This window comes from Enhydra lutris, unplaced genomic scaffold, assembly GCF_002288905.1.
Source record: "Enhydra lutris kenyoni isolate GAN:26980312 unplaced genomic scaffold, ASM228890v2 scaffoldscaffold4, whole genome shotgun sequence".
Taxonomy (NCBI): domain Eukaryota; kingdom Metazoa; phylum Chordata; class Mammalia; order Carnivora; family Mustelidae; genus Enhydra; species Enhydra lutris.
This window is the reverse complement of record NW_019154088.1, coordinates 51296665-51313015: the sequence shown is the minus strand read 5'-3', so window position 1 is coordinate 51313015 and position 16351 is coordinate 51296665. Positions and strand designations below refer to the sequence as shown.

Genomic DNA, 16351 nt, shown 5'->3' with positions numbered 1-16351 from the left:
GTGCGTGCTATAAGCGTGCTCCCATGGTTCACAGGGTATCTGCAGTCCAAAGGTAACTGGATGTCCTATGCAAAGGTCTTCAAACACGGGCTCTTCCCTTTGGGAGCCAACGTTCCAGTGCGGGATATTGATATAAAAAGGTAAACATTTTGAACTTGTTTTTAAAAATGTACTCTCCTGTACATTTCACCAGGATTCACTAATTCTTCATCTTTGTTCACCTTATAAATAACCGTTTGAGAGTAAGTTGCAGACATCAGGTTCCTTTATCCCAAGACTTCAGTACACATCTCCTAATAATAAGGACATCTTCTGATGTGACCAAGGTCTAATTTTATTAAGAAAGTCAAAATTGTATATGTTATCCTTATTATCCCCTAAAATGGATAGAGTCCACACTTAAACTTCACCAATTGTCCCACTATCCTTTATGGCAATGTCCCCCCCACCCAACCTAAGCTCCAATCCAGAACCTCCTGTTGCACTTAGGTGTCCCCTCTGTTGGTTTCCTTTACTCTGGGACAGTTCCTCAGCTAACACAGTAACTGCAATCCAGCATGCCAGGTGTTGAGCTGGTGATGTATAGGGGTGGGGGGTGAGGGCACTGGGTACCATGGGGGCACCTTCTTCTCTTGCCTTCACCCACCCATATCCATTCTACCTAAGGACCAAACCATAGCTGATGTTTTAACTCTTGAGGAGTTCAACAAAATATCCAAGCATTTCCTCCCTGATTGGAAAAAAATCCAAGCATTTCCTGTTTTACCTCTGAGAGTCTCACCCTCTCTCAATGAGAAGAGGGAAGAATCTGAAAGAAAACCAACAGCAGGGATTCACCTCCAAATTACCTCTACAATACCATGAACTCAACATATGCACACGATTGTTTCCCTGTAACTCACCCGTGGCGTAATATCAGAATCACACACGAGGTTCAAGTTCAACCTTACGGCTCAAAATTTCAATATTTCAACTGTGTTCAGATCATCGGCAAGTACCACAATAATCTGGAAAATGTGCTAACACAGCTCATTCTGCCACAGAAAGGAAATGTGAGAAGAGGGAGGTTTTGTTAAATACAAATGTCAAGAAACCATTCTCCTCTTCTGACTAAAACTTGTTCGGTGACAGGTAAAGGTGGAAATAATATTAAAGAATAAAAAGCCAAGCATAATATTTTCTTGTTTAGCTGAGGTACACAAAAATATGCAAAGGTTCCCCACTAAATGGTTTTAAGTTGGATAATAACTTTTATTGGGAGTTCCTTCTTCAATACTAAAACAAAACAAAACCCAAACTGTAATTATCACAGATTTTGAAAGAATCTAGGCCTGCCAATTTATGCATAGAATCCCTATGCCTCAATGATTTCTTGAACACTCACACTGTCATATCTGAAGGCAGGAGTATCATGGTCATAACACAGCATTTTAGGGAGCTTTCCCCAAAAGACGTTCTTTAGCACTGACATCAAAGTCCTTCATGCTCAAAGAGAATGCACCCAATGACCTAATCAATTAAACGGATGAAAGTGGACACCAACAGAACTTTGACAAGTGACAGCCAGGCCAGGCTGTGGGGGCTGCGGGTCATCGGCTCCAAGTTCTGACCAAATCAACAGATTCGGGCCTTTTTCCAGGCCCAGAGATGGCCAGTGTTCACCAAGAGAATCTTGCAAACGAGCAAAAGATCTGAAAAAGAAGCCATGCTTATCTTTTCCTAGGCCTTTTGAACACTCACATTCCTGAATTTTGTATCCCACTGTTTCAGTGAGTCCTTGGAGAATAATGTCAGCCCGCATTTGTAGAATGTGATGCAGCTTCCCAAGTCTTACCTGCATATATAATCCTGCTTCATCCTGGGAGTATCCCTGTGACCTCCAGTGGGGGAGCTCCTTTCACAGATGAGGAAATGGAGGATCAGAAGTTAAATAATGTTTACAAGGGTGACACACTTCTATGTAAGGATGCCAAGACCCCAACCTGGGCCTTCTGTAAGGGACTGAAAAGTGACAGCCTTTATTTCTCTCATGCCATCTGGCCTTTATCACCTACCTCTTCATACCAGCATCGGGATTATCATCACGTCCTAGTTCTTCTTATGAAATCTTTTTGCATTTAGGTTCCTCTCACAACGAAGATGTAACCAAGCTAGGGCTAGAAGTTCAATGTCTTTGTACTCATTCACCATTCTTCCAACAACAACATACTGAGACCACCCAGGCGCCATGCACGCTATTAGGTACTGGTGGAGGAAAGTGAACAAGACTCAGGCTAGCCTGGAAGGCGGATGATGGCAGCACCCTGTGACTGGTCCTCTAAAGGAGGTACCTGCAGGGTGTAGGCAAGCCCGAGGGGATCAGGGGACACCCTCAGGAGGAGTCCTGCTTGGTCCACCACCTCACCATGCAAAGGAACCGCTTCACCAACCAGTGAATGACATCCCTCCCATAGGCATGGGGACCGTCGTGAACAACAGCCGGCTCTCTGCTGGGATTTAGAGTGACTCCAGCGTGGCTGAGTAGGATTCCCCGTAAACAAGAGGACATCATGAAACTGTGATGATGCTGAAATAAAGCCAAAACTTTCTACACTGTTACTCTCTGGTATTTCAAAATATGAATGCCAGTCATCTTCCAATAAAAATGAATCTGTGCTTGAAAAGGAGGGGGTTGTGGACCTGAATTCGAGGAGACCAACCCAATGAACAGCCTTTGACACTCAGGTAAATAAAGCATCCAATAATCCTTGAATGGGGTGACTGCAGCAGCCATAGAAAGTGGCACGATACCAAGTTCTAGGTCATAGATGGTCAGAAGGTGACCATGAGTAACAGCAGAACTTCCCCACCAGCAGGTACCCCCAGATGACCTGAGTCTTCCCCAATCGTCAACAGAGGGGCTGGCATAGTTAAAGTCTCTCCCACCTCCTGAATTCTATGCTGTTCGAAAATGAAATAAGGGGGATTCACTCTTACACCAACTGTAACATATGTTTTCTTAAACTAATCTTCAGAAATTTTCCACCATTTATAAACAATGGGAGAGCTTGTTTTAATTTACAGCCCTCAAGTTGGTGCTTTGCCCAATTCCAGATCCTAAGGAGATCCTGACCCAGCTCGTCAGTTGCTAGTTTGTCAACGTCAAGGACGCCATCAGCTATTAGATAACACATTCCTCATTCTTTCCTCTCTGCAGCCTGCCGAGCCTGTTTCCTTCCCCAAGTCCTGCCCGTTCATGCACAGGCAGCAGAAGCCTCCATTCCACGAGTCTTTCTTACAGGAAGGGAAATGTCTGAATCAATGCTTTTCGCTAATTAAAAAAAAAAAAAAAAAATGCCAGTGGAAAGAAGAAGCCAAGCCGTATCAAGCTACAAAGGATTAAAATGGACAAGCCAAAAAGAATTCTTCCAAGATTAGATTTCTAAAATGTTAGAGGGAAACCTATTAAAATTATCATTAAATATCCAAGATTAGATTTCTAAAATGTTAGAGGGAAACCTATTGAAATTATCATTAAATATCCTTACGTGCTTTTCATTTAACCGCCAACATATTTATTTACCTAAGAACTGGAAGAGCCCTGCAGCATTCAGGTAGTGGTGAGGATTCAACACAGGCTTTTGGAACAGAAGCGCCTCAGGAACCGTAGTACCTTTCCAACTGCTCTCAACCTAAGCTCCTTCATCCAGAAAATGGAGATAAGATCTGCTTTGTGGATTTACATAATTTTGAAGCCAGTTAATAAGCACTCACTACGTGCTAAACTCTGGGTCATAAGCACATTATCTAATTATTGAAATATAGTGCATTTAATTTTTACAACCATCAGTTCTGCTCCTTCGTATCATTCATCTGTTCTATAACTGAAGATGGCATCTGAGTATATGAGCAGCTATCTGCACAGCGCCTGACACATTGAAAGTGTTTTTTTAAAAAAACAAGGGTGGCTCAGTAGGTTAAGCATCCGCCTTCGGCATGATCTCAGAGTCCTGGGATCAAGCCCTGTGTCAGGCTCCCTGCTCAGCAAGGAGTCTGCTTCTCCCACTGCCCCTCCTCCCATTCGTCCTCTCAATCTTTCTCTCAAATAAATAAAGTCTTTTAAAAATTTTTTATAGTGGCACCTGGATGGCTCAGTGGGTTAAAGCCACTGCCTTCGGCTCAGGTCATGATCTCAGGGTCCTGGGATTGAGCCCTGCATAGGGCTCTCTGCTCAGCGGGGAGCCTGCTTCCCTCTCACGCTCTGCCTGCCTCTCTGCCTACTTGTGATCTCTCTCTCTCTGTCAAATAAATAAATAAACAAAATCTTAAAAAGAAAAATTTTACAAAAAGAAAGAAAAGATAGCTGTTACCCTACATATGGTCACTTGTAGAACTCCGTGGAGAAAACAAAAAAGATTTAGAGATAGAGATTGCAATTATGAGTTAACTCTGCTAATAAGTGACTGACGCTTGCAGGGCTTTATCACTGCTCTGGTGGGACCCAAAAGAAACAAGATCCAATTCAGCTCATCACATCTTCTCTTAAACAGGATGGCCCGATTCATCATAGTGATCTAGCCTCACCTCATTGCCTACTTCAAAAAAGAAAAGAAAATCACCCTACATATTCCTTAAACAAAAGCCACAAATCGGGGACACCAACAGGCCAGGAAGTACGGAAGGAATCCACCGGAAGCAACCTGAAGAAGGCCCGTAAGACCACTCGTACAGTCTCTCTCTCTTTCTCCTCTGCTCCCAACAGCTTTGTTATTCGTATCTTTATTCCTGATTCGCCTAAGCCATAGAATCTTCAGGTTAGAAGGGACTCTGGAGGTCATCAAAGAGGTCATAGTTTCTTTTTTTAAAGAAACCCATGGAGTGGGGGTGCGCCTGGGTGGCTCAGTTATTAAGCCTCTGCTTTCAGCTCAGGTCATGATCCCAGGGTCCTGGGATAGAGCCCCGCATTTGGCTCTCTGCTCAGTGGGGAGCCTGCTTCCTCTTCTCTGCCTGTCTCTCTGCCTCCTTGTGATCTCTGTCTGTCAAATAAATAAATAAAATCTTAAAAAAACAAAAAAACAAAAAACATGGGGTCCCTACAGTGGAGAAGCACGTGGGATTGTCTGGAAGTGAGACTGCTTGTTTCCTCCCTGACCAAGGGAATAATGAGAGTTCCTACCTCATTTCATAGGGTTGTTGGGATGCGTGCCCAGGATAATGGATGCAAAGAATTCAGGATCGTGCCTGGCGCAGAGCACGCACTCCGTAACAAGGAGCAGGTCTCATGCAGAAGCATTACTCGGTGTCCGGCACTGTCCTGAATGCTCACCCACCCCCAGTGAAAAGCCAGCCTCCACCTCCTAGAGCAACTAAAGCCACTGTCCGGGAGCTCTAACCATCAGAAAGTTTTACTTTGAGCTAAACTTCTGTTTCTATATATTATCCTCTACACGGATACTGAATTAAAGCCCTCAGCTCCAAGCTAGACTTCCAAGGGACCAATGACAGTTGTCATGTTCTCTGCCCACCTTCTTCTCCAGCCTAATTGCTCCCCTGGTTCTTCAAGTGTCCCCCATCCTTTTTCCTCTGGCTACAACCTCACCTGTCCATCTCCCTCAGCATGTGCATCAGAACTGCTCCCCGGACTCAAGGGACAGTCTGGCCGGCAGAGAAGACCTGTTTCTAAAGACAATATTATTATACACTATATTAAACATACAATGTATTAGTAAAGGTTCAGTGGCTTTGGGGCAACCGCATCATGCCATTATTCATTCTCAACTCAAAGTCTACTGAAAGCCAGAAGTCCTTTTCCTGCACGCTACTGCGGGGTCATCCCTCTTCGGGCTGGGGTCTGGGGGATACAAATGTAGGGGCTCTGCCTACAGGGATTTCAGAGTGATCCTGTTACATTCAAGTACTTTGGCTCACGAATCAGTCACCAGGTGCCTGACTGTCCCTCTAGGTTCATCCGTGGATTTGATAACTACACCTGGGCTTACGCTGTAGTCCTTGTCATAGCCGCCAGCCTTGGGCGGGTGTGACCTGACAGCGCCACGCCTCAGTTGTACCACTTCTCTCCAGCTTTCTGCCTTCTGGCTTCTCTGTCACCCCAGCATGGGACCCTGGGAAAGACTCAGCACTCACGATGTGCAAACTGAATAATGCAGAGACTTGGTACCCCAGGGCAGCCCTTGACCAAGGGGAGAAAGGAGCCATGGACCAGTGCCACCTTGTCTCTTCCTTCTGAGGCACGGGCAGCAGCAGTGAAGCTGGATGACATAATCCTGTGTTGGCTTTCCCTCCTTCTGTTTCTCTCCAGAGTGCCCTCTCCTGTCTCTGGGATCGGTGCCCTAAATAAGCTACCTGAACAACAGCCCCTGCCTAGGGCTCTGCTTTCTTGGGGACCCTAGGCTAAGTCACATGTCAACACGAATAATGATGGTAGACAGAACACGTGAGCTCTGAGGAATGGCACCAAAGTCCTCCCTTAAGGCTGACAGCGCCTGAGCCAGGCCGGCCTGTCAGTTCCTGATGCCACTCTGAGGCCACATAACTAGACTCTGACCCAGCCTCCACATCTCCTTTTGATTCAGCAGGAAACAAGGGGATTTGTCAAAGGCTGTGCTAAAATTCAGATAGGGGCTGGCTACCAATTCCTGTAATCTGCCCGGAATACAGAAGTCTCCCGTATGTTATCTCCCTTCCTTTCCCCATCTCCCATCAAAAAGGAAATGACATTAGTTTTCCACAACCCATTCTTCCCCTTCTTATGAAAGCCAGGCCACTTCCTACTTCCTCATCCAAACACTCGCAAATCAAATTTCAATTACTCTTCCGGTTTCTGACACAAGATTAGCGTTAACTTCATAGGTCCCTGCACAGAACCTACTTTCTCCTGCTCTTCTTTTACAAACTGAGACAAGGTTATTTCTCAAGGTTCTCATGATTGCCTTATTCCTTGACCACTCTTCAGAAATTCACAAGTGGTTCCACATTGCCATTTTAGTCACACATTTCCATCATGTATTTCGTGCACATATTCACACTGACAGAAACGTATACAATGAAAAGCCAATGTTCTATATGCATTTATGCTGCACACACAAACACTTGAATTCTACTGACAGACCAGGGCGAGCTGCCTCAGAAATTCCGATGATTGTGCTGTATGGGAGTGCGCTGGGGAAGTGGGAAGAGATCTCTCCCATCCGGTCTCTGGAATTAACATTCCTACTCTTTCCAGCTCAACTTTACAGCCCACAGCATCAGCAAAAAACGAATCTCTCCTGGAGCCTCATTTTCCATGGGACACTGATCATTAGAATGCCTAAATTCCAGCAGGGGTACCTCGAAAAAGCTCAGGGAAATGCCACCACAGAGCCTGGCACTGCTTTCCTCCAATCCAGACTCATTTCGGGCTGGGGAAGAGACGGTTCGAAAGCCTCTGAGCCAGAGGAAGAAATCACAGTGCCTTGGACAGAGATGATTTTCAAACTATTCTCCTCAGAGTTAGGGTGGGGGAGGGGAGGGGCATCCACTTCCCATAAGCCTTCATGTAAAGTTTCATTTGCAGCAAACAAAACTCTTCTGATTCAAGGCATCCATAAGACTTGAAAGCCAGTGCACCAATTACCTCTAAATAACTTTTCATCTCTAATCAGTCTATGATCTTTCCACTCAAAGAGTGGTCTACAGGGCGCCTGGGTGGCTCAGTGGGTTAAGCCGCTGCCTTTGGCTCAGGTCATGATCTCGGGGTCCTGGGATCGAGTCCCGCATCAGGCTCTCTGCTCAGCGGGGAGCCTGCTTCTCTCTCTCTCTCTCTCTCTCTCTCTCTGCCTGCCTCTCCGTCTACTTGTGATCTCTCTCTGTCAAATAAATAAATAAAATCTTTAAAAAAAAAAAAAAAAGAGTGGTCTACAGACCTGCAGCAGCATCACCTGGGGCCTTATTAGAAATACAGACCTTGGGGCGCCTGGGTGGCTCAGTGGGTTAAGCCTTTGCCTTCGGCTCAGGTCAAGATCTCAGGGTCCTGGGATCGAGTCCCACATGGGGCTCTCTGCTCAGCTCCCCCCCGCCCTCTCTCTGCCTGCCTTGCTGCCTACTTGTGATCTCCCTCTGTCAAGTAAATAAATAAAATTTTAAAACAAACAAAAGAAAGAAATACAGACCTCCTCAATCAGAGTCTTCAGTCTAACAAGATCCCCAAATGGTTTATGAGCACATTGTATTTTGAGAACTAGTCTAAGCCACTTATGCCTTTTCCTACACATGTTCAAAGAGTTTCTACTCAACACGAGTTCTAATCAAGATAACATCTAAAAGTACTCTGCTGGGAGGAGCCGAGAGAACTATGACTAAGTCTCATAATTTTATGGCTAATTTTAGAGATAAAAATATTAGGGGAGCAGATATTTCATTTAAATGTTAGAGATCACATGGTCGCCTCGGTGGCTCAGTGGGTTAAGCCTCTGCCTTCGGCTCAGGTCATGATCTCAGGGTCCTGGGATCGAGCCCCACATCAGGCTCTCCGCTCAGCGGGGAGCCTGCTTCCCCCTCTCTATCTGCCTCTTTGCCTACTTGTGATCTCCCTGTCTCTGTCAAATAAATAAATAAAATCTTTTAAAAAAATAAATAAGTGCTAGAGATCACAAAAAATAAAATTAAAAAATTAAATGTTAGAGATCACAGAAGTGTTTGGATTACTCCTGCTATGCAGGAATTCATTCCTGATGAACAACAGACATCATGCTCCCCTATCTCTAACGTACTCATATTCATCCTTCAAAGGCCCAGGAAGTCTGCCCCTTTCATGGCTCACACACAGAATCCCCCTATATGTGTGGTTTCCTTTATAAAACTTGCATTATGGATACTACAAAGGCAAGAAGTGCGTGAGTCTTAAAGCACTTCGTTTCAAATGACATGTTCAGGTTTATTCCTTCTGCTCATTATTTCTTGGACTACCCAGCCCACCCTGTTCTCTTCCTTCCATTCAACTCCATATTCGTTCTCTCGTGGGAACCCCAGCATGTAGTAACTGTTTATGGTCTAACCATTACATATATTGACGTTTGTTTTACCTTCACAACTCAAGTGTAAGTTCCTTGAGAAGAATCATTACACCTGGGGCGCCTGGGTGGCTCAGTGGGTTAAAGCCTCTGCCTTCAGCTCAGGTCACGATCCCAGGGTCCTGGGATAAAACCCCACATCGGGCTTTCTGCTCAGCAGGGAGCCTGCTTCCTCCTCTCTCTGCCTGCCTCTCTGCCTACTTGTGATCTCTGTCTTTCAAATAAATAAATAAAATCTTTAAAAAAAAAAAAAGAATCATTACACCTACTTCACGTTTTGATGTGGACCTCGCTCTCTGCTCTGGTATTTGGGGAATGAATAGGTCATGAGGAACTTGGTACCACAGTTTCTTACCCATTAGTCCTTGCCAGGTACCAGCGGATGGTATCATTTACTGTGTAAAAGAAACCACCAAATTATTTGCTTGATTTTTTCTTTCCCCTAGTGAATCAAGCAAGGAAAACTCTATTACAATGTTGCTATGTGGAGTGGGAACAAATCCCTACAACTAGCTTATGAGTCCCCCAAAGTGATGTGCTCCTACATAAAAGCAGGCGTTTTCATCCCAAACCCCGTGCTGGCCTTTGGGGTACAGGCTTCAGAGCAAGGCCTTGGCCTTGGACTAGCTCAACAAGTGGGAAAGCTCACCTCTCATTCTGAAAGTTCTGCTTTCTTTGGGAGATCCCTGCCTCAGGCAGCTTCCACAGAAGCAAAAAAATAGCTCAGAGGAGACATCTGATTCGGCATCTTAATCTACGTGAACTGGTAAAAGTCAGGAAGGCCTTAGAAAGAATGATTGGGAGGAAGGGAAAAGAAGGAACTGGCTAAAACCTCAAAGCAACAGTTCTCTTTTAAAAAGAAAACAAAAACAAAAACAAAAAACCACACCTTTCCTGGCAGATGAGTTCCACAGAGCACTTCACTCAGAGATGCAAACCTCTGAATCTCTCCTCAGATCAAGGAAGAGGGGTATTTTGTCTTCTCTGGCGTTGTCACGGCTCTCTTTAGAATCGCACCTGTGCAGGATATACTGGGAAGTTTCCGGCTACTTCTCGAGCCCCTGTGACCCTCATCTCACCCTGCTTTGTTTATTGAAACGTAATAACGTAATAAACGTTGTTTATTGAAACACACCGATGGCACTGCTGTTAAGTTTGTCTGCCTCTCATTTGCTTTCACGGGACCTGCTATGACACATACGCTGCTGCTTGAAGCCCTTGAGCCCGGAAGCTGAACGACCAAATCCACGTTCTTCACAAAAGAACGTGCGTGACCGGCTACCTGCCATGCTAGACCGACCCATAGAAAACGACACCTTCGGTGGAAAGTGCTTCAGATATAAAGTCCTTACACACTTTGTTCAACAAAATGACTTCTGCTTTTCACATTCACCAACTGGAAGGGAAATAAAAGCATCGACAAGTTATGTAGGAACAGTGGGCCAGGGTCGAATTTTTTTTAGGACCCAACATGATAAAGAATAGAAGAAAGCTGACATGCAGAAGGTGGAGGGAGATAGACTTGTATCTTTTCAGGGGGCCTAGTCATCGTCACTCTCTTCTTGATAATCCTTTCAAGAAAAAGAGTTCCTCTCATCTCCAATTCATATTCCACATTCCACATCCACTGGAGGCAATCCCGCATAAGTTAGAGGCAAACTGAAGCCATGCAGCATAGAAGAGGTCCTCAGTGGATTATTAACAAGTCACTTCTGGACAATAACAAGGTTTTATGAGCTCCATTTTACAGATGAGAAAACTGAGCCTCAGAAATTAATTGATTAGCCCACTCTGATTTCAAAATCCATACTCTAAGAATCCCTTACAACAGATGCCCTCCCATGGATATAAATAAATGCCCACCTGGACAATATCTTCTTTTCCTCTCCACGTCCATCCTTCCTTCTCCCCCACAGATCAATGCTGAGAGCAACAAAGCTGTCCAGAGCTGATGATGCCACCAGGTGACGAAAATGGAAATGGAAATAAACCAAACTTTACCTCACTTCTCCCTTTGTGCCTCTCAGAGGATCATGCAAATACTAGAATCTCCTTCCCAAAAGTGTACAAATACACACACACACACACACACACACACACACACACACCTTCCATCTTCTACCTCCTTTCCTAAAATCCTTCTTGGGCTTTCTAACAACTCTTCAGGATTGAATCCAAACATCCTAGCTGGCAAATCCCACACACCCACAGCTTTTGTATTAACTTTAGCTTCCTCATGGTCAACATTCTGCTCTCCTCTAGTCACCCTGAACTCACTATTTCCAGCACAAGCCCCTTCAAGAGGCAACATTCTTATCAAAGCTATCCCTTCTGCTTGAAAAATGCCTTCACGCCTACTCTCTCCAATCCTTTGGACACATTGAACCAACTTCTAGTCACCCTTCAAAATTCAACTCAAACATATCTCCTTTCCAGTAAAATGTTCTCGGACTCCCCCAGACAATTAATTAGCTGCTAGGTTCACAATGCTCCCAGAAGCCCTTCCTTCACCCTCTTTATTCCCATAATTGTGCTTCAGCACCTATGATATCGTATTAGTCATTTACTCGACACTGGGCATCTATGGACCAGGCTCTGAAATATAGCAAGGCACCTCTGTGCCTCCCACTGCATAACACAGGAGCAGGAAAGCAGTAGGCAGTCAGAAAATGAATGTTGATGAATAAGTGAAAGGAAGAACTACACACAAGGTCTCCTCCAGGATCATCAGGAAAATCTCCATTCTTCTGCTTTCCTTTGACTCCATTTGTGATCTAAAAACAAGCACCTTGGGGTATGGCATACCCACACTATGGAAACCAAACACCATAAAAATCACAGAGTCAACATCTTCATCCTCTAATGAAAGTAAATGGGCACATAGGTCCTTGTACAATTTCCACAACTGGTTTTGTCTCAAGCACTGCCATTTCAGATAATCTTTTCTCTTGTATTAATTATAAGTAAAGCAACAATCTTTTTGCCATTTATTTACCACAAACATATGCAATTGCCCCAGAGTATGCACTGTTTTGGAAGTCTTCATGGATTCACTTGTGAACCTCCATTTGTTACACTGTTTCCACCGCAAAACATATTTCAAGTCCAAATGACAAAAGTCATGAATAAACAATGCCATACAACCTATTTTTCTTTAGGAAACTGCAAATAAAGTCAGTGGGTTCCATTTTTGCCATTTTAATGCATCAAAGGAATTGTTAGCCCCAGAAACACTCACCCACAAACTGAGGCTGGCCGGAAGTCTCATGGTTAATCTGGGTTGGTGATCAAAGTGCACTAAAATCTACAATTTCAGGGTTCTGGAATCCAGCCTCTACTTAGGAAGGTGACCATTAGCAATACCCATTGGTAAATCTAGAGGGGAAACACACACACACACACACACACACACACACACACACGTGCCCACAGGGATGGATTCAACCATTTTTTGGATCTCACATGACCATGAATCCAAGGCAAAGGATAAACCAGTGAACCCCTAAATTCTCAATAAGTGCTAAATTTAAGAGACTAAAAAGTTAGTATCAAAATACATCCCACAGATCTCAAACAAGCCATGCTTAACGTGAAAAATTTTTTCTCTCTATTTAAAGTCAGTCCTGGAGAAAACAGAGCCAAGTTCATACTATGACTAATTAATTTTTTTATTATACTGAGATCATGCCTTAGATAGGAATTTGGTTCCCATTCAGCAAGGTTTAAAATCTCTCAAATCCAAAAGAAATATGTGCTTTTAAATTGATGATCACAAAGTACAGTAAGTGATACATGATGATTTTGGTATATGAAACCCCAGCCAGCCAATGAATGAGTCATTCTACACAGCCTAGTTTTCTGAATGGGTAAGAGCTTTACACACCAAAACCGCCTTGGAGGTTAATTATCTTGAGTGTCAATATTTTCAAAGTTTATGGCATATCTCCCTCTCTTCTCAAAGACTGCACTTGAAAGCGTACCCTTTTTGGTAGTTCACGCTCATTCATGCTAAATAGCAATTGAGCATTTCTATCCTCACATATCCAAACCTGAGGGCTTCTGCTCCCAATTCTTGTGTCGAAAGTAAGAATGCTTCTATCACTTTCCCGGTGGCCAACCTGTCTAGGGTCACCTCGCACTGCTGGTGACAGCAGCCCCTCATCCCATTCTAAAGGTGCTACCCCTAATAGACCATGGATTAATTTTTCACATTAAAAAAATTGTTAGGATTGTTGTCTAAAACAAGAGTAAGTATGTTCTGAGAAAGGGTTTGAAATATTCTCCCATAATTTCTGCCCTCTATTATGATTGCCGTGTGGGAATTTTTGTCCCTTTCCTGGCTCTTGGCTAGGTTCCAGGTACGTGAGAGAGTCAGACTCCAGACATGGATGGATAACGACAAAGCTTGATGTTCTTTATGATCCTCCTAGAGAAGTAAATCGACTCAACACACACCCTTACTAATGAATTTCTGTCCTGGCCATACAACAAAGCAAGTGTGAAGTTTTCCAAGGAAGCAAAATCAGGTGGAATGATTAATTCAGAAACTGGAAAAGGGTCCCTGTCTTACATAATGGCTCTAGATTTGGTATCCCTACGGCATTTGGCAACATGAACAGGTAGGCTTACACAAGTTAAGTGTAGTGAAATAAAATTTGGGGCGGGGCGGGGGGGGGGAATTACCAAGTGACTTTTAAAAACTCAGAGAAATTCATTTTTCTCTTGGTTTATTCAATGGCAAGGTTTTTAAAGAGAGCAACTTCTTTTTGCACCACACATTGAATGTTTTCACTTACTGAACTGCTGCTACGTGGGGGAAAAAAGTCTCCTTTAACTCAAAGGGTAAAAATGTTGCTCTAACATTTGAGTCACCTAAAGATTCATTACCATTCTTTGAAATAGTCCCTACAAGCCGTGAAGTCAAGCATTGGACATCAATGGCTATACTGAAATCCCCTGCATTCTCTAACACCCGAAAGTTTACATAACCTTGTTTGTCAAACCTGAGAAAACAAAATTGAGCTGCTGAACCAGGCCACCCTGTCATATCAAGGACAGAAGTCAAGAGAGTAGATCATCGGTTTTCCTAGTTATGCTTCCACACCCTTATGAAGGAGGCTGGCCCTTCAGCTATTTATAAATGTGGAACTGAACAGAAAGGGTCCCCCCCCCACTGCCACCCCTGTAAGGGGGTGGGCTGTCTGGGCTCTGGCTAAATCCCAATGGGGCCTGTGTGATCTCTCTCATGTGGCCTTCCACACCTGGCAGCACAGGGACCTCTGGGTCCAGTCCTGTCTGGTTAAGAAAAGGGCTGTGAGGATTTCCCGGCTCACTTCCAGCCTATGATTCTATATATGGAAACATCCCATCCAAGGGTTTTCAGCCTCATGAGCACCACACCAGGGAGGAGGAGTGAGGAGGAGGCCAGCTCTCCTTTTGCTGCCCAGACAGCACACTCACTCACTCTGGTGTCTCCCAGGCCCTGCTGCCCTGGACTGGACCTTGTCATCCAAAGGCAGCCCAGACCTCTGCTGAGTCTTGCAGACTGGCGGCTTTAACATGGAACAGCTGGAAGAGGACCTTGCATTCTTTCCTCTGCGTAAACACTGGGGACTCTGTTCACCCTCCTGCTGCAGCATGAACTAAAGAATTTCCCCTATCCAAAATTATACGACAAACAGACCATTCCCCCATCCCCCATCCTTACCCCCACTTCCCCACCCCAAGATATAATTTCAGTCCGTCACCACCCATACTAGCAAATAGAAAACTGCAGCACGTTCCCAGTATATTCACTTTCTATACTAGTTGAGATGTCTGTAAATACTAGCCAAGTGTGAAACAATTGTTATATTCAGCAAAGTTTTCCGACAAAGAGCATGACAGACCCTGATTCACGCCTTCTCTCCGCGGAGACCCTTTACATAAGATCCCTTCTTACAAGATCCATAATCAACACGATAAGGTCGTGATTGGTCAGTATAACCCCATAGAATACAACCTGCAAATATCATTTTAGTCTGTAGCGTCACCTGCGTCTGAGTCGGAAGACAGAGCTCTAAAACTGGAATATCCATGGGGGGAAACGAATGATAAAATTGAATTTCCTTGTATTCCTCATACAGCCTAATCAAAGCTCGGCTCTCTGAAGGGCAGTCCGGCTTCTTCATGTGTTGCTGAAATACAGAGAGCCACGTTGCCCAGAAGGAGAAGAAGAAGGGGGAAAAAAAAAAAGCCCAGAAAATCCAGACTCTACGTGACCTGACTTACTTATTTCCCAGGAAACTGCATGAGAGAAAAATCAATCATTCATGCTACCGTGGCTACCACACGGAATGGGCTGAAGGAGTTGACAGTGGGCAAAAAACCAAAGCGGCCAGCGGAGGTAAGTGGGCGGCAGGGACGGGGTGGGGGCGGGGGGGTGCTGAGATGCCAAGGGCCCCGGCTCGCGCCCTCCGTGTACCCGCTGGGAGGCGGGCGGGGACCGGGCCCTGGCCGGAGGCTGGGAAGCAGGAGGGGGTGGGGGAAGGAGGAAGGGGGGGGGGTAACAGGCGGGACAGCAGTGGCCGCTCACTTACCGGGGCTGTTGGCCTCCCCTTCGAGGACGTGCAGTTCGGCGCAGTCGGCCAGCGAGTGCTCCAGGCAGAGCTGAAGGAAGCGGGCCTGGGTCTGGCTCACGCGCTTAAGCAGCGACAGCAGCGCAACAGTCTGCTCGCACTCGTTCCAGCCCTTAAACCAGCCCGCCAGCACCCCGACCTGGTCGCGAAACATCATGGTTAGGGGGCGGCCCTCGGTCTACGAAGCCCCCTCGGCGCCCCAGCCCGCCCCGCCCGCCCCAAAGTTTGGCGGAGCCGCAGCCCCGTGGCCGCCGGAGACGCGTTCCGGTTCCAAGGTGGCTCTGGTGTCCGGACGCTGCAGGTACGGCCTCGGCTCCTGCCTCTGTCGTCTGGTTTTGGTTACGTTCCGGTGGTTCTGGCTGATTTCCCCAGAGATGATGACAGACAGTTGCACGGAAATGTTTCTTTTTAAAAAAATAACGATTAAAAAAATTCCCCACAAGGCACACAAACTGAAAGAATGCTCTCTTTCCCCCCCTTCTCGCAGCTTCGGGATGGTGATTTCCGGCGTCCCGGGGTCTCTTCCCCGCTGGGCGGCAGCTCGGACCCTTCACACCCGCATTCCCGAGCGGCGATCACCACTGGAAGGAGAGAAAGGCTGCAGTGAGACCTCGGCCAGGGAGAGAGCGCGCCCGGGAAACGAGTGCATTAGAAGGGGCGGGGGGGCGCCCCGCGGGGGGCTGGTCC

The 16351-nt window shown here is 45.6% G+C and overlaps 1 protein-coding gene across 2 annotated transcripts in view; it reads right to left on the bottom strand.

Annotated features, from left to right (window-relative positions):
* The window catches only part of LOC111160275 (sterile alpha motif domain containing 4A), a 203288-nt gene extending 187235 nt beyond the window's left edge, over positions 1 to 16053 (bottom strand). For both annotated transcript variants that reach the window (XM_022523215.1, XM_022523223.1), the window contains exon 1: positions 15626 to 16053. In XM_022523215.1, coding sequence (XP_022378923.1) covers positions 15626 to 15821 — 196 coding nt within the window. In that variant the 5' untranslated portion in view covers positions 15822 to 16053. The remainder of the gene's footprint in view (positions 1 to 15625) is intronic.
* Positions 16054 to 16351: the final 298 nt, after the last annotated feature.